The sequence below is a fragment of the Schistocerca cancellata genome, chromosome 2 (assembly GCF_023864275.1).
Source record: "Schistocerca cancellata isolate TAMUIC-IGC-003103 chromosome 2, iqSchCanc2.1, whole genome shotgun sequence".
NCBI classification, from domain to species: domain Eukaryota; kingdom Metazoa; phylum Arthropoda; class Insecta; order Orthoptera; family Acrididae; genus Schistocerca; species Schistocerca cancellata.
Genome location: NC_064627.1, coordinates 909505216 through 909531959, shown reverse-complemented (window position 1 = coordinate 909531959; position 26744 = coordinate 909505216). Strand labels below are relative to the sequence as shown.

At 40.4% G+C, this 26744-nt stretch overlaps 1 protein-coding gene across 1 annotated transcript in view; it reads left to right on the top strand.

Annotated features, from left to right (window-relative positions):
* LOC126162843 (DNA polymerase alpha catalytic subunit) overlaps positions 1-26744 on the top strand; it is a 244379-nt gene that overhangs the window by 110796 nt on the left and 106839 nt on the right. Inside the window, exons 17-21 of the mRNA XM_049919607.1 lie at positions 4997-5124; positions 12504-12719; positions 22397-22534; positions 25414-25522; positions 25606-25745. Coding sequence (XP_049775564.1) covers positions 4997-5124; positions 12504-12719; positions 22397-22534; positions 25414-25522; positions 25606-25745 — 731 coding nt within the window. The remainder of the gene's footprint in view (positions 1-4996; positions 5125-12503; positions 12720-22396; positions 22535-25413; positions 25523-25605; positions 25746-26744) is intronic.

Genomic DNA, 26744 nt, shown 5'->3' with positions numbered 1-26744 from the left:
TAGAGGTTAGTTTCATCTTTGATCTTCCTCAAACAATCATCAGTAAAAATTGTAAAAAAAATAATCTATTTCTATTATCATTTTGTCCAAAATCAAATTTCATATCTGCACTTCCATCAAGAGATGCTGATAAGTTTTCAAAATAAGTTACGGTGTCAGTCCACTCTGTTTCAGTTTCATTGGCATGTTTGGCCCCATTCTCTTGTTCTGCACACACAATAACTTCCTTTGCAGTGTCATTGGTAACTTTGACGACATTTTCTTTTACTGCACACGCAATACCATCATTTTCTGCCACCTCCAGTCTAGCACTATCACCATTGTTGTGACGACCATAGCTAGGTGGCTCAGCCAATGTCGTATGCGGTGTAGTATCAATAGATGTACTATTGGATGCATCAAGATGGGTGAGTTCATCTGCAGCTTCATCATCACTTGCTTCGTCTGAAAATTCTTCATTATCAGGAAGCGAAAAGTAATACTCAAGAAGTTCTTCATCTTTCAGACGTGACATTTCTAAAAAGAAAATGGAAGTAAGGTCTGCATTGTTGTTGTTGTTGTTGTTGTTGTTGTTGTTATTTGTATTATTATTGTATGAATACTTTACTGTGCTAAGTGATGTAGCATTGCACAGAGAAAGAAATAAAAGCCAAAATGTCGAATGTATAACGAAATTATAAATAATATGTGGGACAAATATATCCCACTGACCACGTGGTTGATATTTCATGCAGTCAAAAACTAAAACCTATTTACCAAGTCACTGAAATACATTTTACACTGAAATTCCATGTAATATTTACAAATAAATCATAAGAAACACAATAATTACAGTTATTATGCTTACCTTGCTTATTTACAAAAGAAAAGTTGAAAAATATGCAAAAACTTTCACAGAAGCAATCAAACAAGTTCACTGCATCAAACAACTTCCAGCAGAATGCAGCTGTTTGGCAGGAAGAAGTCTATAATGGTTTCAGGTAGTAGCGAATGCTTCCAGTAGATGGTAGCACACCACAGATGTGGGTTTCTGTTGTCCCCTTGGTTGTGAAGCACGAAAAAGTGAAGTGGGACACACATGTCCCATTGGTCATGAGAGGGTTAATGGTTTAAGACTTTGCTTGCTTTGCCATGTTTCTTTTGATACTAATATTGCACATGGTCGAAGAAACAATTTAAGTAGTCATGTGAAGTGCGGTTAACAAGTAAATTATGTTAATCAAAGAAAGATAACAAGAAAGTCAACACCTCTTTTGCCAAGCCTGGAAACATTGACAGTGATGTAATTAGGACTGAGTGTCTGGTTTTACTTCCTTTTTGGTGGAACACAGTGGCCCTCATGAGTGGGTGATCATGCTGGTGCTTTATTTCAGATGATATTTCCCACATAAGAAGTCGTAAAGAAATATAGGTGTGGTTGCATGAAAATTATATGTGTTGTAAATAAAATGGCCAAAAAGGCGTCATCTGAAGTTGTTAATTGCCTTCGGAACAGACCATTTTCTTTGGCAGTGGCTGGGAGCAATTATACAAATGCCAAGTTGTATCCTGTTATTACATCCGGTGATATACCGCGGGAACAAACAGTGAGCACTGTGCTATCCATACCAACATTAGATGGGGCTCAACAGGGCAAAAGATAGGTTACATGATCTTACCACAGCTGATTTCTCATAACATACCAATTGAAAACTTCGGTTTTCTGCTCTGACATTGCTCCTGTTATGATAGGACACAAAAATGGGGTTTCAGCAGTTCTGAAGGAAGTTAAACCAGGTATTGCCATCATAGGTTGCATTTCCCACCTGATTAATCTAGCAGCTGGAAAAGATGCTGGAAGATTACTTGTGAAGTGGATGAGATCCTTGGTGATATATTTTATTTCTTAGAGAAGAGTATCAAGAGGAAAAAACACCTTCAGAAATTTCAGAACTTGCACAATAAAGAGGCAAAGAAAAATCTGAAGTATGTGCATACTGGGTGGTTATCTTTAGGCAGAAGTTTGTATAGACTTTTGGACCACTGTGATCTGCATCATTGTTTTTTCAAGGAGGAAGTAATATTAAGGACCCAAAACATTTCCACAAGCTTGATGTCTTTCAGAATACCTAGAGTTCAACAAAGTGGGTCCAAAGAGTATCAGAAGAATAGAATTCTTGATTCTGCTACTACTCATGCACCTAAAAGAAAAATATATTCTTCCAAATGTGTCGAACCTATCCTAAAAAGTAAGACTTCTGCTGCAGCATGTGATGAAAAATTATTTATGTTCCTTTACTCAGACTTGGACTAGGCCTTTTGCCCTTTGCTTCATGTGACTATTTCTGTATTTGACAAATTAAATATTGCCCTTCAGACTTGTTCCCCCCACAAGATCACTTTTTATTACAGCTCCTAATGGATTTGCTGAAGCAGTTGTTCACCAGGTTTGTTAAGCCCAAAATCGTCTAAATCTCCTCATTGCATGAAGTTGAGTACAACTTGATTCAAAATGAAAGAACTCATGATGAGTTAGTTATTGGCATTCAGACATCAAACATAGTGAATGATCTCCAGGATACAGATATATTCCTTTTCTTTTCATCAGTGAGATACTACTTTTGTACTGCCTGTAACTATGTCATCAACAAGTTTCCACTCAAGGATGATGTGTTAAGCACACTCAAGCTACTTGGTTAGAAAAAATTGAAAATGTACAGTTTTCTTCCATTTATGTTTTCTTGGGATAGTTTCCTATCATGTTATGCAAGGAAGAGAATGAAACTGCAGATGAGGTGGTGAATGGGCTTCAAAGGAAGTTACAGCTATTCAAGTAGGTGACAATTTGGTTACTTATCAAGGTGATGCAAGTGATTCCAGTTGGGAACTTGGAGAGCAGATGAACTTCATAAGTATAACAAAATTTTTAGAGTAATGATCTCTATTCTCACCACAATCCATAGCAATGCAAGATCTGGACGCATTTTCAGCCTTGTGAAGAAAAAGAGAACAGAGTTCAGATCACCCATGTCCATTGACTCTCTTGAGTGTATTTCTGTTTTCAAGACCAGGAATTCTGGTCCCTGTTATGACAAATCATTTTCGCAAGACTTTTTGCAAGAAACGAAAAAGGCCATGACTATGACTTAAAAGTCGAACTAGCATGCGATTTGCAGCGTGTATTATATTATTTCTTGCCCATTTTACATTAAACAAGTTTTATTGTGTAAAGCCTCTTTCAGTTATCATACATCTGCTTAATTTATAAAGGAAGTTCTGTTGTGTATGCTCCAGACCAATATTCACCACGCCTGCTGCTGTTTAACACGGATTCCTTCTTGATTGCTATGTCCATCTACAAATCATTGGCCTGTGATGTAAGTAAATGTGATTTCATTGAGGTATCCTGTTTAAAACATGAGTTATTGTATTTTGTAGCACAGAACTATTACTATTTTCATCAACCCGGGGTATGTCAAAAATCATTAGATTTTTTGCCGTGCGTGAATTTTACTGATAGCCCAAGAAGTTGGAAGGTATGGAAATAAATGTGGCAATGGCCGTCTCTTATGCAGAAGCCAAGAAAAAATACAAGGCAAAGAAACACCCGGTCTTTGCCACTTATTTTGCTGTTCCACCATGTTCTCCGACTTCGTTCTTAGGATTGGGCTCCCAGAGCAGTTTACAGATTCTTATGCAGAATTGTTCACTATCAACATAGCACTGGAGTAGGCGAGAAGCATCATGGCAAGAAATTCCTTATCTGCTCAGATTCCCTAAGTGCCCTTATTGCTATGCACTCATCAGATAGCTTGTGCAAGAAGTCAAGGACGTTCTCCTCTTTTTGCGGGATGAAAAAGGAAATTATTTGCTGCTGGGTTCCAGGGCACATCGGGATCTGGGGAAATAAACTTGCTGATGCCAAGCACACATGTTCCTTTTTACCTCCTAATCACTGTTCTGTTCTCGTGCAGGCTGTTACCACATATATGACTGAGAAGACAATGAGTTACTGGAAGGCTCAATGACTGGAAGTACAGAGTAATATACTGTGTGCAGCGAAACCTTCAGAGTGACCGTGGTTTACTTCCTTCCATTCATGACGAGCTGAAGAAGTAGCCCTTGCAAGGCTTCAAGTGGAACATTTCCCATTGACACACCTTTCTTTTGCACTGTGAGGGACTACCAGTGTCTCACAGATGTGGAACACAGTTATTGATATTTAACTGCTTGTGCGTGACAATGTTAGGACAAATGTGGGTCTCGCTCAGGATCTGCCCTATATTTTATCTAATAATGAAATGAGTTTGGTTTGTGTTTTAAGTTTCTGTGCGATTTCAGGACTCCTTCCCGAAATATTGGGAGATTTTAATGTGTTGCAGAGTGGCTTTGTCATCCATTATTTCTAAGTAGATACCACACCACAATAATCAGGGCCCCTTTTGATGTGCCTGTACTGGAATTTTACCCTTGATCTTATTTTGTTATTCTGGTGTGATTTATCTGCATTTTATGGTTGCTTTTTTATTAATCTCAAAATGTCAGTGATGTAATTTTAAATCATGCTTGTTGATATAGCTGGTTTAAAATATAGTGTTCTTTTTTAGTTTATAGTCATCAATTTCATCCCTCTTTATTTAATTTTGGATGCTGGTGACCTTGCCATTAAGGGCCTTACAACACAAATAATGATGATGATAATCCTCGTCCTCATCACACCCGCCACTGAGAAAATGTGAGAGATCATGTAGCATTGATAATGCTTTCAATTTAATGCATTAAGAGTGACGCTATTTTCATCAGTTAGAGAATACTGACCTACATGAAATTTTGTTGTCTTTTCAGTACGAAGTTTCTGCAGTGAACCACATGCACTGTGGCCTCCCTACCCACCACTACCTTTTTTATAACTGTTTATTACAGATACTGTAGTTTTATTGTTACATTCTACACAAAACTTGATTTTAACACTTTTGTCATGTGCTTGTGTAAATACTTTGGTATTCGCTTGTTGTAGGAAATGTCATGTCTCGAACTTTGCTTGGTGGTCGATCTGAACGGAATGAATTTCTCCTACTCCATGCCTTCTCAGAGAAGGATTACATTGTTCCGGATAAAGAGTATGGCAGGAAAAAGGTTGCACATGTAAGTATTTCACAGTTAAACAAAAACTATAGGAGTTCATTGTTATAAAGTTAATACTCTTATTTGTAATGTGGATTTAGTTAAGAAAACATGTTCGTATAATCATTTGCTCAGAAATTCCCTAGATCTTATATTTCTGAAACTCTGTTCCAGTTTTCATGTATTTTTGGCTGTGACTTTTCCAATGTGAAATACATGCTAGTCATATTTACATAAAGACTTCTTAACTTCATCCTCTGTTTGAAATCTGTGTTGACTGATGTGAAAACTTCACCAAAGGTCTCTTCGGTTTGGTGTATTCTATAAATTTGATAATATGTCATTACAGAAGGTAATATTGTGGACAAAATCAACTTCTGTGGTTGAATTAATATTTACTTTTCTGCACTTGCTTAGACTAGAAAAGCTGTAGAACTTGTTACATGTCGGTATGCTCCACCAATAAATCTTTGGGTAAATAATTGCAGTATTTTATTTTCTGAAAACAAAGATGTTAATTTTTAAATAAATTGTAACTTAGTCACATTCAAGTGAAATTAAACAACTGAATGAAATACACAAAATGAAAAATAAATCGAGAAGCATAAAATTAACCTGTGACATCCATCCCTCCATATTGTAGAGCCTGGGGTAGAAAGCCTCTACAATGGTAGTGTTGATGATCAACAGACACGCATTTTATTAGAAAACAAACTGCAGCACTCATGGCATTGTTCCATTGTGCCAATGCCCCTTTGATGTGTGATGACAGCAGTGAGCATGGCGTGCTGCTGCAGCGGATACTCAGTGGCCTGCTGGTAGCTGCGTCGGAATGCTGATACATGGCATGATTCTTCAGTTTCTTATGGTGTATTTGTTGATTGAACAGTCTACGGATGTACTGCCATCTCACAGTGTCCAAAGGGCACAATGTTTTGGCAGTCAGACATGTTGCCATCATCAGGTGCGCTGATGAACTGAGTTCTTGAGGGCACGTAGCTGACTCATCCCCTGCCTCCATGAGCTGCTCCCTCCAGTCTGTGCCCGCAGGTCGCATGTCAGCAGTTGTTGAGACGATTGCATTGCCATCTATGATAGTGTTAATGCCAATTCTCTGTCCACCGTGGTCACCAGATCATGTTGTTTTGTGAGAGTCTTCTTAATTAAATTCAGTGCTGGTTCCCAAGACTTGCTAAGATCTTAGCTGCGATCATGGTCGATGAGATCATCCCTGGTGTGAATTTCTGGCTCTTCTAGAAATTCGGATCAGGGATGATCTCATTAGCCAAGATTGCAGCTATAATCTTGGCAATGCTTGGGAAGCAGCACTGATTTCAATTAAGAAGACTCTCAGCAAACAAAATGATCTGGCGACCATGGCGGACAGAAAACTTAAATAAGTGCTGTCACAGTCATCAACGATAGCGTATCCATGACTCCCCACGTGTGGCCGTGGGCACAGACCACCAAGGGACTAGCTTTTGGGGCAGGAGATATCAGTTGACCACACACCCTCAGGAGTTGAGTTTGTCAGCGCACCTGACGATGACGACATGTCTGATCACCAAAATATTCTGCACATTTGACACCCATGGCAGTACACCCATGGACTATTCTGATAGGTGATGTCCGTTCGCCAGTGCAACTCAGGGCAGGGCGCCCCAGATGCAGAAGACTGTCATGATTCTTGTAGAGGAAGACAGCTACCAGTGGTGGTGTCCACCTTTGCTAGTAGAGGCATACATCAACAGTTTGCTGCACAAGTGCAGGCGGTGAAATAGCTGCACTGCGCTGATCACAAATGGTTGCTCTCCAGGGTGGGAAGCTGGCTGCAGCTGAAGTAAGCCCAGAGGTTGCCCGCCAGCTGGGAGAACCAGCAATAGGCTTGTCGGTGGTGGAGCCCAAGTCTCGTAGTGGCTGCAGGCAGAACAATGTCACTTGATCATCTGGTGTAGTCCTCCCCTTGTTGGTCGTGCTACCATACTGTGCTGCTTTTGCTGGGCTATTTGTACAGGTTCGGTGCCAACTTGTTGTGCCAGGGCACCGCTTCCAACGACACACACCAAAACATGGCGGTGGCTAGAAGGTTTAGCAATTGGCCTGTTGTTCCTTTGCCTTTTTGCAGTGTTGTCGGCACTGTGGGTGCTGGCCCTGGGTCTGCAAAGTGGAAACAGGCTGGTGGTATTGCTGCATCTGACATGTTAAGTGTTTTGGTCAGTTCTGTGCTCAATGACATTCAGGGCCCTTTTGCAACAGCTGTGGCAGCACTGCTATTTCTTTACTTAGTGCTGAAAAATAGTGGTGGTGCTACATATCTCCCCTCTGATACATCCAATCCAAGGATCATAGCTCAGAGCAATTCTGCAAAGACACAGAATGCATATGTTTGTCAACTGCATGTTAAGTCTTAAGACACTAGGCCAGTATATTTCCATTTATGTATGATCTGCAGTTTCTGTAAGTGACTACTTATCAATGAAATCATATGACTTTTCCCAATTTTTTCCCTCTTTATGACAGGGCATGAGGATCTAAAAAATATTTATATTTTCTTGGGCATTTCATTTGATATACCCAGAATGGCAGAATTTGACACTACTGTAACATCTTTTCTGAATACATGTAAATAATCCAACTAAGAGTTGTAAATGATCACCAATCACACAGACTTACTGCTGTCCATTGTTGTGTCCTGTCACTTGCACATTCCAATCTACCAAAGTTTATATCATCAATAGACACTGAAGTGCCAAAGAAACTGGTATAGGCATGTGTGTTCAAATACAGAGATACGTAAATGCGGTGCTGTGTCGGTAGCACCTATATAAGACAGCAAGTGTTTGTCGCAGTTGTTAGATCGGTTACTGCTGCTACAATGGCAGGTTATCAACATTTAAGGGAATTTGAACATGGTGTTATAGTCGGCGCATGAGCGATGGGACGCGGCATCTCGGAGGTAGCAGTGAAGTTGGGATTTTCCCATATGACAATTTCACAAGTGTACCTGAATATCCGGAATCCGGTAAGACATCAAATCTCTGACATCACTGTGAGTGGAGAAAGATCCTGCAAGAATGGTGAGTGGAGAAAGATCCTGCAAGAATGGGACCAGCAACAACTGAAGAGAATTGTTCAATGTGACAGAAGTATAACCCTTCTGCAAATTCCTGTGGATTTCAGTGCCAGACCATCAACAAGTGTCGGCATGTGAACCATTCAACAAAACGTGGTCGATATGGGCTTTCGGAGCCGAAGGGCCACTTGTGTACCTTTAATGACTGCACAACACAAAGCTTAATGTCTCGCCTGCATCCATCAACACAGACATTAGATGCTGATGACTGGATACATATTGCCTGGTCGGACAAGTCTCATTTCAAATTGTATTTGTCAGCAGGGGACTGTTCAAGCTGGTGGAGGCTCTGTAATAGTGTGGGGCATGTGCAGTTGGAGTGATATGGGACTCCTGATACATCTAGATATGACACTTACAGGTGACATGTATGTATGCATCCTGTATAATCACGTGCATCCATTCATATCCATTATGAATTCCGACAGATTTGGGCACTTCCAGCAGAAAAGTGTGTCACCCCACATGTCCAGAATTGCTACAGAGTGGCTCCAGGAACACTCTTCTGAGTTTAAATACTGCAGCTGGCCATTAGATTCAGAACAACTCCCCCCCCCCCTCCTCCCCCCCTCCTCCCCCCCTCCTCCGTACTCTTACAGATTTATTGACAGCCCTACAGGATTTATGGTGTCAGTTCCCTGATATTAGGCAGGTGTACCAGTTCCTTTGACTCCTCGGTCTAATGTAAATGGATAGATAGAAAAATCTCCTCACCAAGTGGCAGCAGAACACGCACGCAAACAGGTTTAAATTTTATATTCTTTTGGAGCCAGTGGCTCTTTCTTCTGGTAGAAGAATTGAAGGGGAAGGAAGAGGGGTAAGGAAAAGGACTGGAGAGGTTAAGGGAAAGGGGTACATTTCAGAAAAGTCACTCAGAACTCCAAGGGAGGCTTGCAGGATGGGATGAGAAGGAAATACTGATTTTCGGGGACTTATTTTCAGTAACGGTTGATAGGCAGTCCATTTAGTAACACCCAAACCATATGATCTTTCTGTTCATAATGATCATTTCAACTTTCATTATGCACTGTGATGGTAAGCCCAATCTTCAGGCTTTAAGTTCCATGATTCGCAGTCCCGACAAGTTCTTTTTCATCTCAAATCAACAAACGCATGTCTTGCCATATTGTTGTACAAGCACTCACTAACTTTCCCTCACTGTACAAGGAGCGTTTTAATAGTTCATGCCAAGTCCCAGAGACAGCACCACCAGCCCGTATCGAGGTCATGTTTAGTTAGTAGCATCTTTGGAAAGAATGTACACCAAATTTCAGCCATATTGGTCTATTTCTTTGTGTTTGGCATTCGTGTGAGTCAAGGAAGTCGAGTGATTGTCAAAAAATGGACGGAAAAGAATTTTGTGTGGTGATTAAACATTACTTTATGAAAGGCAAAACACCTCAGGACACTAAAGAGAAGCTTGATAAACATTACAGTGACTCTGCACCTTTGATTAGAACAGTTTATAAGTGGTTTCCAAATTTCAAAGTGGCCATATGGCACAAATGATGCTGAACGTCTGGACGCCCTGTGGAGGTGTTAAGACTCCAGAAATCATTGATAAAATCCATAATATGGTGATGGATGACAGGAAGAGTTAAGGTGTGTGAGATTGCTAGAGCTGTGGGCATCTCGAATGAATGGGTACATAATATTTTGGTATAAACATCTGGACATGAGAAAGCTATCCGCAAGATGGGTTGAGCAAAAACGGAATCGTGTGAAGTGTTGCAAGGATGATTTGTAGCTGTTCAGGAAGAATCTACAGGACTTTAAACGTAGTTTTGTCATTGTGGACGAAACATGGGTACATTACTATACTCCTAAGACCAACAACAATCTAAACAATAGGTTACCAAGGGGAGAATCTGCACCAAAAAAGGCGAAGACCATCCTTTGGGCTGGAAAGATTATGGCGGCTGTCTTTTGGGATTCACAAGGGATAATCCTCATCAACTATCTGGAAAAGGGGTAAAACTATTACAAGTGCATGTTATTCATTGTTATTGGACCATTTGAAAACCGAGCTGCAAGAAAAAAACGTCAGCAATTGGACCGCAAAAAATTCCTTTTCTATCATGACAATGCACCAGCACACATCTGCAGTTGTGGTCGCAAAATTATTGGAAATAGGATTGCAACTCGTTTCACATCCTCCCTATTCTCCAGACTTGGCTCCCTCGGACTACTATTTGTTCCCCAATTTGAAGAAATGGCTGGCAGGACAAAGATTTTATTCAAAAGAGGGGGGCGATTGCAGCATTTAATAGATATTTTGCAGACTTGGGCAGTTCCTATTATTCGGAAGGGGTCAACAAATTAGAACAGAGTTGGACAAAGTGTATAAGTCTAAAATGAGGCTATGTCAATAAATAAAAAAAGGTTTACCCCAAACACGTAAGTAGTTTTTTATTTTTGCACAGACTTTTCAAACACCCCTTGTATATCACTGCTCAACTGTGTTTCTGATATTGCTGTGTGTGCTTTCATGTCTACGATTTACCTAGCAGTTCATCATTTCATGGTTAATATAGCAGATGCAAATAAAATAAACAAAAAAATTTAAAGCTTTTTCATATTCAGGTAATAATAAGAAAAACAGATTTATCCTTTAGAGAAAAAGAAATATGTTTTAACATTATTAGCGATCATAACTATGCTACACCATCTAAGATAAGAATACTAAAATCAAAAAAAGTGAAAGAAATGACAGAAAAAATTACCTATCACTAATGGCTTTATCTTAACAAATTCCATTTTTATCGTCCCTGTAATCTCCCTTCCTCATAGTAGTTCAATGCTACTACTACTTTAGCATTGTTACCATTGTATATGGAGTAGGATCCCAATGCAGCCTTGCCCACTGAAAATACGGCTGTGACTCAAAGATACCCTTTGGAGCATCTCTTGCTGTCTGCTTTATCTACAAATAACTGTACCTCACCTGTGTCTGGCAGGTCTGGACCACATGGGTTGGGTATATGGCCACTTTTTCCCCCTCTGACAGTGACAGAATTCTTACGCTGATATTACCATGCATCTTCACTCATCCTCAGAGATTAGCACGTACAGGGTGGGGACAAATAAATGTCTCAGAGAACTGAGTTCCAGGGCACAAAAAAACGTAACTTTGGAAAGGAAATACAGTACTTAACCTGACTGTAACAGATGTTAAGAGGACCATTCGTCTCTCAGAACTTTTGGGCCCTGGTCAGCAAGTTGCTGAAGGTGGATCAAAGCTGGACTGTTTTAATTGCTGCAACACAATTTTCCAGAGCCCAAAATGATCTTCCCCAAGGTCACCTTCTATCATTAAATAATTTGAATATACATTTTGTAACTATGACTTATCAATACCGCCCCCCCCCCCCCCGCCCCCCCCTCTGGAATTGCAATTCTTGAAGTCTGAGGGTAATTCATCTGTCTTAAAAAAATATTTAGTTTGCAGTCAGGACTAATTAATCTGACGATTCTGTAATATTCAGTCATCAGCACCTACATTTTTAGAAGATGGAATTATTTCGTTAGAAACTCATTACTGTCGTGTATTCCAGAAATATGGCAAAATGTTTTATGTCATTCACATTCTCTATGACAGCTGCAGGCCCCATGCAGCAGCTTTTCAGGTTTTCTAATAGGTTATTAGCATATCTATTGACATCAGTAAACTCTGTGCCACAATTTATGTATTTCTATACCAGTAAGAAGGTCCACTGAAAGTAGCCACACTTAACGATGTTTACGTGTGGCACAATGACATGCCACACATCGGGTCTACGGTAGGTGAGTGGTTGCTTTTCCCATAGTTTTGCATAGAGTTCCATCCGAGAGGTTCCAATAATGGTTATGATGGTTACGGCCAATTGTAATGTATCTTACTTCTCATTAGTTTATAGTTCAAGAGCCATTAAGTTCTTAAGCCATCATGAACATCTAACTTTTTCTGTTTCCCTATGAAGCAAAAGGTTGGTTCCAAACCTATTGAGAAACTGTTTTCAGATCCTTTATGGCAGTGTTATCTTCATCTTTGTACTTTCCTTCCTTTGTAGGCACAAAAAAGGAGCCAACATTTAGTTAGTAAAAGAGTTTTTAGTGGTCAGTTAGACAGAACACAAAAAATCAAAGGAAATAGCTTTTGAAACTGTGCGCTTCATTTTGAAATACATTTGTTCTAATAGAAGGATACATTACCAGTTTGCTCTTTATATAGTTTGTAAGTTTTTGTTTAATCTTACCCTGGAATAAATATGAATTAATATCAATACAGGAGGATTTTGATGGTGATAATGAAGAAGATGGAGACGGGACAATTCGTAAAAGCCGAAAGAAGGCACAGTATGCTGGTGGCCTTGTTTTGGAACCCAAAAAGGGCTTTTACGATAAACTGGTGCTTCTGATGGACTTCAACTCCTTGTATCCAAGCATTATACAGGAGTACAATATATGCTTCACAACAGTCAAACATTCCAACTTGAGTCATGAGGTACGTTATTTATATCCTTGTCAGAAATAAGCACTTATGTGGCACATATAATTTTGATAAAGAAAAAGATATACTTGTGTCTGAACAGCACACTTCATGCATTCTATAATATATTAATGGAAATTTCAGGTTGAAAACAACAAACAAGAAATTGGAAAAATACACTTAAAACATCCCCTCCCCCATCCCACACTGCCCCCCACCCCCCCACCCCCCCCCCCCCCCCCCCCCCCCCCACCCCCCCCCCCCCCCCCACACACACCTGCTCCTCTGTGGCCAAGAAAGAAGGGCGAATGGGTAGTATATATGTAAGGAAAAGGGATAAAAAAAGTCCTTTTGTCACACGTTCTTCATTTTCTCCAGCATATTTGTTGATAGAATAGTCTGCGGAGTGTTGTCGGTTCATGGTGTCCAACAGGCACAATATTTCAGTGGTCAGACATGTTATCATTATTTTTAGGTATTAAGTTGAATTTACAGCCTTTATATTTGTGTGATTTATTGTGTAACCAAAATTTAACGGATTTAATTTAGTATTCATGTGCATGACTTCACATCTTCATAATTATGAGATCAATTGCCAGTTTTCTTGTGGAATAAAACAACAAATTAGCCAGTGTTTCACCCCAGGCCTGATTCTATCTAACATTGGCAGTTTTCTTGGATTCAGTCCTCAGAAAAGTAAATTTCTTACTCAACACGGGCAAAGCAAAATGAAACAACACTGCACAACTATGCTTGGTGAATAGAGAAACTAGTTGCAGTCATATTACCACACATCACTGCTAACCAGAAAGGCAGCCATCCTGCACAAATCACATGTGGTTCATCAGATTGCCTGGGATTTCCACGTGACCAGCGATCAGTGACTGACTGCTGTGATTTGTCCATACATGCTATCTACGAAGCGATTGGTTGCCCATATAATGGATTCCTGTGAAGCGATGCTTGTCTGTGGGGCCTTTTGGAAATGTAAACGGTTGCGATTTCACACTCATCAAAACGAGGCCCACAAGAAAGACGCAATAAAATCTAATCAATATGGAATGTTGTTAGAAGGGAGACAGGAAAAGTAACCACTGAGGTAGGTAGTATTACTATTGAAGAGAACGAGACCATCTTAACCAACAGTACACAAGTAGCTAATGTATTTAACAACCATTTCTTAGCTGTAGGAGAAAAAATTGCTGAGAACAGTTCAAAAGAAAAAGCCAGGTACCACATGGAAGAGTATGTTTTGAAGAAATGTAGTCAAATTAAAGTTTCACCTAACAACCTCTTGTGAAATAAGTAAAATTATTAAATCTTTGAAAAATAAATGTTCCTGTTGGAGTAGATGACATCTCTAATAAGATATTAAAACAATGTGGGGCAGTTACAGCTGATGTTCTGAGTGATATATGTCATGCATCACTAACTCAAGGTATTTTCCCAGACAGGTTAAAATATGCCATTGTCAGGCCTCTCTACAAAAAGGGGAACACCACAGATGTAAATAATTATCGGCCAGTATCCTTGCTTACAGCATTTTCAAAAAATCTTTGAGAAAGTTATGTACTCAAGAGTGGGGTTAGCCATCTCAACAGTAATCGGATACTTAGTAAATCACAGGTCGGATTTCAAAAATGCTGTACCACTGAGACAGCAATATACAGTTTCACTGTCCACATAGTAGAACTTTTAAATAGTAGAATGTCACCAATAGGATTTTTCTGTGACTTGTCCAAAGCATTTGATTGTGTGAACCACGACATTATGTTACAGAAATTACAGTTCTATGATATAAATGGAATAGCATATGAGTGATTTAAGTCATACCTTCAGAACAGGAAGCAAAAAGTTTCCTTATATGGGTCAAGTGATATTTAAATAAGTTTGCCACTTCATCTAACTGCGGTGATATTACATTAGGTGTTCCACAGGGTTCAATCATGGGTCCCCATCTGTTCTTGATATATGTGAATGACCTCCCTTCCTATCTGAAACAGGAAGCTGAACTGACACTGTTTGCTGATGATATAAGCATAATTATTAATCCAGTAAAAGAAACTCCAATTGAAAATTATACAAATAGGGTCTTTGGAAAAGTCATTAATTGGCTTTCTGCAAATGGGCTTGCTATAAACTTTGGGGGAGGGGGGGGGGACCAGTACATCCAATTTTCTGCTGCAAAAAGTACAGTTCCTTTAATAAATGTAACACATCAACAGAAGTCAGTAGACAGGGTAGAGCATACTAAGTTTTTGGGTGTACATATAGACGAGAATTTTAATTGGAAAATTCATATTTTGGATCTTCTAAAGCGACTAGGTTCAGCAACTTTTGCAATCAGAATAATAATAAGTGGTTAGAATAATGTGTGGGGTTCATAGTCGCACATCTTGTAGGCATCTTTTTAAAAGATTGAGAATTATTACAACAGCCTCACAGTACATTTACTCACTAATGAACTTTGTTCTCAACAACATGGACCAGTTTAAAACAACAGTGACATTCACGAGTATAAATCTATAAATATACTACATGCATTTTGTGCCATTTAAGGGAATGGGATAAATAATAGAAATATTAATCTTTAACTCTGTATTGTAAGATTTGTTTCATACGTGCATTTATTGTGCACTTGACATGTTCCCCATCATAACGGCTACCGTACTGTACAATTGATCAGTGGAACATGCAACCAACTAACTAACTAGAAGTGAATCAGGAACAAAACCACTATAAGAACCTGCGTGGACCACATCTAGCTTCTTTTCCTGTCGGCTGATGACCCCTATTGCTTGGAGTGTCATCCATCCAGCATTTACCGACAACTTTCCTGGCATTAATCCACATTTCATCTAGGTATATTATGGAATGAATTCCCTTGCCCACAATTTCGTACAAGAATATGCTTCGATTCTGTACGGTATGTGCCTTTTCTGACAGGACTTCCCGTTCATCTAGAGCTTCGTAATGGAAAACCATACTTTTGTGTATAATTTTCAGTGAGGCTTTCCCACCCATGGAAAGTTCACTTTTTTTAACGACACTAGCAACTTTGCTACTGTAGGATACTCTTCCCTGCAATAGTAAGCATAAATGTTCCTGCAAATAGCATCACTCTGGAAATAATCTTAAGTCGGTGATGGGGTGAGACTGCTTTTTCTTCTTTCCGGGAGTTGCTAAAATGACATTATCTGATCCAAACACCTCGGAATCATTATGGTTCACATCTACATCCTTCAAATTTTGCAGTAAGACTCCCTTACTTCCTAGTGTTCTTGCACTAAGTCCAAGAATTTTTGATGTGTGTTCCACTACTTTATCAGCAGGAACCGATGGCTCTCCATGAATACTCTCACATTCTTTCTCTTGTTTGTAAAACTCAAGATTTCTCTGTAATAAATCCAGTGCCTGACTGCTTAGCAGCACACGTCGAAGCAGCATTGTCAATAGGCGATCGAACTCTTTTTCTGTGGCATTTTTCACGTATCAGAATTTCCAGAAGCACAGAACAATGCAAGTGCATGGTGGAAACTGACCACAAAGCACATTGTTTATGTCAAAAAAAACAAAGCCAGCGATGCAGGAGCTTTGACACCACGACTGGGAGCAATTATTGCACTGTGATTGGTTTGTGCCACACGCTTGGTGCCCCACACTTCTCATTCTTCACTTGTCAAACGGTTCTGCTGCCAACTTGAAACTCATGCGTCGAGTACAATGTATTACAGGCCCTTGTATTATAAGTGTGTGTTGATCAAACCTATGAGTAACAAAATCTAACAGTCTGCCCCTGTATTGCTTCGATGTCTTCCTTTAATCTGTCCTGGCGGCAATCCCAAACACTAAAGCAGTACTCAAGAATGGGGTAGCACTAGTGTCCTATATGTGATATCCTTTACAGAGGATCCCTACTTCCCTAAAATTCTCACAATAAACCAAAGTCGACTATTTGCATATCCTACTACAGTCCTTACATGCGCATTGCATTTCATATCATTTTGCAACGTTATGTCTAGATATTTAATCGATGTGACTGTGTCAAGCTGCAGATTACTAATACTGTATTCGAGCATTATAGGATTGTTTTTCCTCCCTAACCAGGGCATGCGTCACAGTATTGGCCTGTTGATTTCAAAAGAACTATAATTTCTGTGTAATGCGAAAAGTGATGTATTATCATTACCACATAATGATTCCTTTCCGTGTCTTCCCAAAAGGACCTAAGATATCGAAACCAATCTGCTCAAATGATGTGCTGGCCTTTGGTTATCTCTGCAGCGGGATATGCTCGTGACTCAATTTGACTTAAGTGTATGGTACATTCTTCTTTAAAGATTGTTCTATGTCCTGCATATACATTCACCACCAATATTATTGAGATATGTCATTCTGTTGTTCTACAACTATCAAGCCTTGCTAATGCATGATCAAGCACCTGTTTAAATACTTCATTTTGTAACACAGTTGGTACCACAATTTGAGATACAAGTGCATGACAATTTTTGGTTGTGTTATAAATAGCGTGCAGTATGCATCAGCTGCTAATGCCTTCTGCCACACTGCACAGATGGACCCCACTCATTGCATCACACTAACTTTCTGACTCAGATTGTTGATATTTCCGTTTGACTTGCCAGGGTTTATGAATCACCTCAGAATTGAACTCACTGAATATTAGCACCTAGCATGTTAACCGGATTGTCATCCTGAATTTTCTCTAATGCAAATAACATCAAAAACATGTTATACAATATATGAGACACAGCATTTCTTTCCTTCTCTGTTCAGCTGTGCTGATGCATAGGCAACCAGATGTTTTGCCCCATCCATTTCCTTACTTAATACACAGCCGATAAGTTTAATACAAATGCAATTTAAAAAATGGACTCTGTCGATGCTGTAAATGCCTGCAGCCTGGGCAAGAATAGATAGCGTGAACTCTGCAGTGTTGTGGGGCTGTCTATTTGCTCAATGAGACGAGGCAAGTCCATGGGGAATGGATATCCAGACTCGCTGATGTTTGTTTGAGTCACGTTCGTGCAAAACGTCCCCCCAGCCAGTTAAAGCATCGAACTGTATCCAGTTTACACCTCGCCGATGTAGTATTTGCATCTTTCTTTCTGTTATTGTTACCTTTATTTAAAGATTGAGAAGTAACATGAACGTCTTACACATGTAAACAACCACTTCGTTTCATCCGTGACATAAATAAAGCCATTAGAACATAATGGTGGATACTGTAGCGTCACATGTATCCATTGAGGTACAAAAAAACACAATAGGCTACACTAAATTGTACACCATGCCACATATGGTAATTTCATTCTGTACATTTGATGTCCAGGCTTATCTTCACGGAATCGATACATACACCTACGAACAAAATTCACTTCAGAGATGATGATCAAAGCAACCACCCAGTTGCCTAAGCGGCATGCACGCTAGCTATTGGGTCATGTTTATCCATGAATAGAATACTATAAATTTGTTGCCTTAAATATCCCCTTAAATAAAATCTAGCCGGTTAAGGTCTGGGGGCACGTGGAGGCCAGAACAGTGGATGTCCACGACCAATACATTTCCTTGGAAACGCTTCATTTATATAGTTACATACATTCATTCCAAAGTGTGGCAGTGCACCATCATGCTGAAACCATAGCTGTCACCAAACACCAAGAGGGATATTTTCTATTGCTTCAGGCAAAGTATTGCAAAGAAATGTATGCTAGAGGGCCGCATTCAACTAGTCTGGCAGTAGGTAAAGGGCCCTAAATCACTCCTCCCACAATTCCAGCCTACAGGTTTATGCGAAAGCATACCTGAAAGCCACATTCATGGTTGATGTGGGTTGTTGGGGAGGGTGAAAATAACTTCACTAGCGAAGCTAGTGTGTAATGATATGCATGCAGTTTTTCATCTTGAAATACTTCAAAACCCAGTTTTTGAGATATGATGAATACTTTGCCAAGGTGATGATGAACAGTTTCAAGAATTGCGACCTCTGTTTGTGGAGTAAGTCTAGTCCTTGGATGCCTCTGTACGTTACTTGTGGATGAAGATTACCTGTTTCTCGACGGTGTTGTTCCAGCCAATGAAAAACATTCTTATCAGGATGGCACCTTTGAGAGAACCATACAGCATATGTACGAACCGCAGGAGCAGCTTGATTATCGGATACACCCAGCAAAAAATGCATATTGATGTATTCATCGCATGTGTACTCCATTGGGAAGCCACCCATACATGAACGTAACAGGATCAGTTATGGTTGTGCAGTGCACGGTTGGTAGACACATGCATGCAATTTAATGGACCCTATTGGCATGTGATAGGCTATTGTCATGTGACAAAATGATGTCCGGCATATAAACAATGAAAACCAGGAAACACGTCTAAAAAACAAAAAAGGAACCTGGTGGTTCGAAAAATAGCTTCATGGTGTGTGTGTGTGTGTGTGTGTGTGTGTGTGTGTGTGTGTTTCATGTCCCAGCAGTCTATTGAGTGAGCTATGACGGCTGGTATGATAGTGCAGGGTGCTTCTTTGTACATTCCAGTACACTACACGATGTGACAGTGTTGCCATCTCCCCGTTTTCACACATGTGTTTTTAAAATGCACCCAATCTGAGTTTGCTAGATAAACTTTTGTCTTGAAACTGGATGAGGACTTGCATGCTGACTTCCAAATGGGGCATTTTTTTTTTCCACCGTATGGGAACAGAGGTGTCTAGAATAAAAATATTCGACATTTACACAACAGATGTGAAAGTTAAATTTGGTAATATCATTAATGTTTTCCAACAGTGTCAGCTATTTACAGGTGGCTCTTTGCTTCTGAAGAAAAAAAATGAGTGTGTAGCTTTGAACCAATGACAAGAAGTCTGTGAACTACCAATTCATCCTTATTGTAAGAAGTATTAATATAAAAATAATTACACAGAACTATTTGAATGTGTGGTAAAATATAATATACAAAGCCATATCTTATCTCACATTATAAAATTTAACCCCCAATCTACAGCAGAAGAAATTTTCCATAAGTTGAACTGTTATTGAAACTTGACTTAAAACTTTATTGGTTTAATTGCAAATTGAAATACACACCCAGCAGGTCACTGATTTTGCTCATTGTTTACGTTATGGTAGTACATCCTTAGACGTAACACAATTACTGCTTTAGTCGGAGCACTTTTCAAGAGTTTCAGAGGTTTACAAGCCTGCCGAATATTATAGATGAGCATCAGCCACCAAGCAGTGCTGTTAGTGCAGCCAGATAAGACAGCAGGTTAGAAGACTGCCTGCACTATGTTCAAGTCACATCATTTCCTATTCATGACTGATGCTCTTGTGTGGTATTCAAAGTCTTATAAAACTTTTAACCTTGTTTTCTCAAATACTGATGCTGCAGTCACGCAAAAGATGGGTAATATTGGTTAACCATTGCATATATGCCAGCAGAATCTTGTGCAGACATCACATTATTTTAGGTTTTTTTTTCACTGGGCTACACCACTTGCATCAGTTAATAGCAGAAGAAATAAAGCTTTGAATTTTGCCTAGTGTAACCACGTAGCATATTAGTTCATACTTGCATAGGCACTTCCTTACAATTCTGGTTTTAATAGAGCCTTGCAATATTTAATGTGTGGCGTACGTCGGCCCAACATAATGCCACCCCAAAACAGCAGGGAACCTCCACCTTGCTGCACTCGCTGGACAGTGTGTCTAAGGCGTTCAGCCTGGCCAGGTTGCCTCCAAACACATCTCCGATGATTGTCTGGTTGAAGGCATATGCGACATTCATCGGTGAAGAGAATGTGATGCCAATCCTGAGTGGTCCACTCGGCATGTGATTAGGCCCATCTGTATCACGCTGCATGGTGTCGTGGTTGCAAAGATGGACCTCGCCATGGACTTCAGGAGTGAAGCTGCGCATCATGCAGCCTATTGCACTAAGGTTGAGTCGTAATACGACGTCCTGTAGCTGCATGAAAAGCATTATTCAACATGGTGGAGTTGCTGTCAGGATTCCTCAGAGCCATAATCCATAGGTAGTGGTTATCCATTGCAGTTGTAGCCCTTGGGCGGCCTAAGCGAGGCATGTCATCAACAGTTCCTGTCTCTGTATCTGCTCCTTGTCCGAGCAGTATCACTTTAGTTCACTCAGAGACGCCTGGACACTTCCCTTGTTGAGAGCCCTTCCTGGCACAAAGTAACAATGCGGATGCGATCGAACTGTGGTATTGACCGTCTAGGCATGGTTGAGCTACAGACAACACGAGCCGTGTTCCTCCTTCCTGGTGGAATGACGAACTGTTTGCTGTCGGATCCCCTCCATCTAATAGGCACTGCTCATGCGTGTTTGTTTACATCTTTGGGCGGGTTTAGTGAACAGTCAAAGGGAGTGTGTCTGTGATATGATATCCACAGTCAACGCCTTATCGCCAGTAGTTCTGGGAACTGGGATGATGCAACTTTTTTTGATGTGTGTAAAAAGGGTGAAACTGTCCTCAGCCCAAAGGTTGGTTTGCATACCACAGTGATTCAGTAGACATGGTACTTCTGTAGGTGATGTGCTGTTGCCTTCCTCCAACCTTTGAACATGGAGAGCAATGTGCTGTAGTGGCTGCCAACGGGTGTAAGTGATGTGGTACTGTCACAGCTTTGGACCTTAAATGTTTGGTGCCAATTAGTTTAAACCAGACTAGAGATGTTAGGTACTTACAGTCTACCTTCCTTCTCTAACAAGGAAAATAAAAGGCAAAAAATATAAGTATCATAAATTAAAGAACACCACAAAAATCTGAAAAAAAGTGTAATGGAAGGAAGAATTTAAAGGCAGCAGAGAAATCATTAGAACCTACATAGCAGAGATGAATTAAAGAAACAGTAACAAAGGGTAACATTGTGACATTTGCATGGCCTCATAATGGTGACTTGGTTATGTCATCACTTTTATGGGGGAGGGGGGGAGACACAGACATAGATTATGTCTGCCAAAGGAAGGAGAGCAGTGGTGGTTTAATCAGAGTCCATTGTTGGTTGAAGTGAGAGACTGTGTGCAATCATTATTATGCTCATCAGTCCAGTATGAGATAACGCTATGGTCGCAGGTTCGAATCCTGCCTCGAGCATGTGTGTGTGTGATGTCCTTAGGTTAGTTAGGTTTAAGTAGTTCTAGGTTCTAGGGGACTGATGACCTCAGATGTTAAGTCGCATACTACTCAGAGCCATTTGAACCAAAGATGAATGCAAATTGTGAAAATATTTGTAACTGGTTAGATCAAGGTTTTTCTTTCACAGTAGGTTAGATTTGCAGCTTCAAATTTTTTCGTTTGATTTTCTTGAATTCAGATGAGAACACTGTTTCTAACCTCATCTAAAGTACACTGTAAACTATAGTAATCCTAAAATTAACTCCCATAGTCTGCATAAAATTGATGATGGTAATGATGATGATCATTATGAGACACTGTTTGTCCACTGGAACAAGTTTTGAATAAACTGTTTCAGCTGTACAGAGAAATACTTTTTTTATGTTGGTTCTAGTGTTTGACTTATAACTATACTTATAATGTAGCTACAATCTGGTTAACATTTTCTTCTTAAAACATTGGTTAACTATACTTATAATGTAGCTACAATCCGATTAACATTCTCTTCTTAAAGCATTGGTTTCCAATACAGGATATGATGGCTGATGTACCTGATAGCAATCAGAATGCGGGAATACTTCCAACTGAAATCCGCAAACTCGTGGAGAGTAGGCGAGCTGTGAAGAAACTTATGAAAGCCAGTGATCTCTCACCAGATTTGAAGATGCAGGTAATTTTAGTGTTGTGAATATATTTGTTATTTTGAAGTCTTACAATGAAATACAAAAATAATTATTTTCTTAATAACTGTGATTATTGTAATTCACATGAAATGGAAACACCTTTTATCATTTTAATGTGCTACATGCTAGCTGAACAGTTTTACAGTTGCAATAGAGTGCTTGGGACTGGTTGAACTAATTAGTTCTAATGTCAGTATTTGCAGCAGCAATTATTAATTTCTCCCTAAGCATCTGCATGTATGTATGTAGTCATTGCAGGACTGATAAGTAGTTCTGAAATATTGCAGTGTAGTGTTGATCAAATTATTGTCTATCCAAACTGATTTAGGGAGTTCTGTATTTAACCAACTATCTGCATTTTGCTGGATGATGTTACGTCATACTCCAGGGCCACTTGCTTCCACAGAGTTAAAACATATTTGAGGCACATTGTAAACATGGGCATGCATTTTACACCAAGTTGAACTGTAGGGTATGGTAAATAATGGTGCTGTTCCGAAACTAGTTGGAGCAGAATAAAGGACAATTTAATATCAGATTTTTGTAGTATAAAAATGTTTCATACAACATATTGAATCTGTATTTAAAGTGTTTTCTGCTTTTCCTGAAGTACATTTGTAGTTGTACTGTACTTCACTTGTGAAAACTATGTGTATCAAAACTATGTAAATCAAATACTAAGTGGCAGCAGGAACACACACACACACACACACACACACACACACACACACACACACACATACATACACACACACAGGGGCTCTTTCTTCTGGCGGAAAGGTTGAAGGAGAAGGAAGAGGACTGGAGTGGTTTAAGAAAAGAGTCAGAGTTTGGAAAAGTCACCCAGAACCTGGGTCAGGGAAGACTTACCAGATGGCATGAAAGGAAAGAGTGATGATTGTGGACTGCATCGGATGAGATGTGAGGATTTGAGAGCTTAAAGGTGGAAAACAGGGTAATATGCAAGACAGAGATTACTGATAAAACCTTGTGCATGAGTTAAAAAGAGTGGAAAGCTAAGTGCATTGTGTGCAACAGAGGTGGCAAGAGTATGGCAAAAAACACATGTCAGAAAATAAAAGATGTAGAAAACTGAAAGAGAGTCAAGAAAGGAGTCATTACTGTGAAGAAAGTTCCTAGCAATCAGTCATTCCTTCTCATCCCACCTGGTTAGTATCCCCTGACCTGGGTGACTGTTCCACACTCTAAGCCATTTTGTAAATCTCTCCAGTCCTTTTCCTTCACCCCTCTTCCTTTCCCTTCAATCCTTTTGCTGGAAGGAGGAGCCATTGGATCAGAAAGCTTGCATACGTAAAACCTTTTTTTATATGTGTGTTCTCCTGCTGCCGCTCGGTGAGTAGATTTTTTGTCTGTCCAATTACATTATATTGTCAAAAATCCTCCCCCAGCTCTCCCCCCTCCCCCCTGCTCACCCCCCTCCCCCCTGCTCACCCCCCTCCCCCCTGCTCACCCCCCTCCCCCCTGCTCTCTCCCCTCCCCCTGCTCTCACCCCCCTCCCCCTGCTCTCCCCCCTCCCCCTGCTCTCCCCCCTCCCCCTGCTCTCCCCCTCCCCCTGCTCTCCCCCTCCCCCCTGCTCTCCCCCTCCCCCCTGCTCTCCCCCTCCCCCCTGCTCTCCCCCTCCCCCTGCTCTCACCCCTCCCCCTGCTCTCACCCCTCCCCCTGCTCTCACCCCTCCCCCTGCTCTCACCCCTCCCCCTGCTCTCACCCCTCCCCCTGCTCTCACCCCTCCCCCTGCTCTCACCCCTCCCCCTGCTCTCACCCCTCCCCCTGCACTCACCCCTCCCCCTGCACTCACCCCTCCCCCTGCTCTCACCCCTCCCCCTGCTCTCACCCCTCCCCCTGCTCTCACCCCTCCCCCTGCTCTCACCCCTCCCCCTGCTCTCACCCCTCCCCCTGCTCTCACCCCGCCCCTGCTCTCACCCCGCCCCCTGCTCTCACCCCGCCCCCCTGCTCTCACCCCGCCCCCCTGCTCTCACCCCTCCCCCTGCTCTCACCCCTCCCCCCTGCTCTCGACCCCTCCCCCCTGCTCTCGACCCCTCCCCCTGCTCTCGACCCCTCCCCCCTCCTCTCGACCCCTCCCCCCTCCTCTCGACCCCTCCCCCCTCCTCTCGACCCCTCCCCCCTCCTCTCGACCCCTCCCCCCTCCTCTCTCTCTCTCTCTCTCTCTCTCTCTCTCTCTCTCTCTCTCTCTCTCTCCTGGACCTACTCTGTATTGCTGTGTATGGACATCTTTGTCCTATTTCTTTTGTTTTTCAATTTTTCTGGGCTTCTTTTGTTCCCCATGAAGCTTGTATCGTTCCGTTTTGTTGGTAGACATGCCTGCATATGTAGAAGAATAATGATGGTAATCATTATTATTAGATAATATATTTCTTTCTATTCCAGCAAATGTATTCTTTAACTTTTCTGATGATTTTTGACAGAAGTGCTAATGTACTCTTTAAGATGTGGAAGTGTCAGCCATATAAGAGTTCCTTCATTTGATGAACATGGCCATGTGTAAGGTGTGCATTTAGTAAGTTAAGAGAAGTGCAATTGGTTTGTAAAATTAAGAACCATTTACTCATGTGTGCCTTTGTCTGTAAAATGAAGAGGTGTATTCCATACTGTTTTAAGACTGTGTGACCATTATTGAATTTGATTTTTGTTCCTTTGATTGTGAAGCTATGAGAGACATTTTTTCTATGTGTGCATTCAGTCATCCCCTATTCCTCTCTTCCTCAGCACTACTCCTGCCTTTTCTCAAGCATCTTCTTCACCAACAGGTTTTTATCTTTCTGTTTCTGTTACATTGCACTGAGATAATGTGTAGAATTTGTTGACAGTATACTTTGTAACTTTGCAGTATAACATTCGTCAGATGGCTCTGAAGCTGACAGCAAACAGTATGTATGGTTGCCTGGGATTTTCACATTCACGATTCTATGCCAGACCAATAGCAGCACTTGTAACAGGTAACATGGTGTATTGAAAACTATAAACAACTTTATTTATTGTATTGATAGGTGTGTTTATACAGTTACCTTTATTATTTTAGCTAAAGGGAGAGAGATCTTAATTAACACCAAGGACCTTGTGGAGAAAATGAATTACGAGGTTATTTATGGGGATACAGATTCCTTAATGATCAACACAAAGTGTCTTGATTACGACGAAGTATTTAAAATTGGAAGTAAGGTGAGTAGATGATTAATGATATCAGCCTGTCAACATAATAATAATAATAATAATAATAATAATAATAATAAGGCAGGGTTTAATTTAAGGAATAAAGGTAATAACTTGCCAAACAGTAGAGGCACTGATTCGTCAACAAAACCCCACCTCCACTAGTCAGTGAGTTGTTGCCTTTCAGACAGTGTTTTTGTTGTGCCTATCTGCAACTCAGCATCTTTGCTGTATGGTGAGTAGCAGCTATCCTCTTCATACATTGTTACTTCTTACTTATTTACATTCCTCTAGGACTTCCCATAATACAGCATTTGGTGTGAAATAGGATCACTGCTAACTACCTTTGAGTGGTGGTTCCCTGGTAAGAAATTAATGCGTTGGTTGTTTATTTTTAGCTCTTAAATGTATAGATTTCTACAGAATAAAACTTGGAGGTTATTGTTGTTGGAAACTGTGTGTATCAGATTCAAATGACTAAAGAACTACCAAGTCAAAACTCAGTTTTTCTGATAATGTTTAAGCAGACCACCTATATTACAGACAGGTTTATTAGTCACCACTTTACAAGAAATTGAAAATTTCTCAGATTACATGTTTAATAATTCCAGGTGTACTACATTGGCACTTTTAATCCTTCTTTGGCTTCACTTTTTAATCCTTTGTTGGGTGTTTAGCTACTTGATGATACTTAAAGCAACTGAAGGAAAGTTATTTACTGTAGTGGACTTAGTGAACTTCCTTCTTTGTATATCTGCATTACCTTTTTATCAAAGTGAATATTTACAGATTTACGGTATGTATAATTTTGAGTGAATCTGAATGGAGTCTAGAAGGAATAATGACAATCTTATGAGACTCTGAAGTCATAGACAGGCGGTTGCGGGATCTCAGCTGTTCTATATGTTGAATCAAAACTCCTTCAGCCCTTTAAATTTCCAGTTGTTATTTTATTGAGCAACCCATTTCAACAACACACTACACTATCTTCAGGCCTCCGACCGCCGT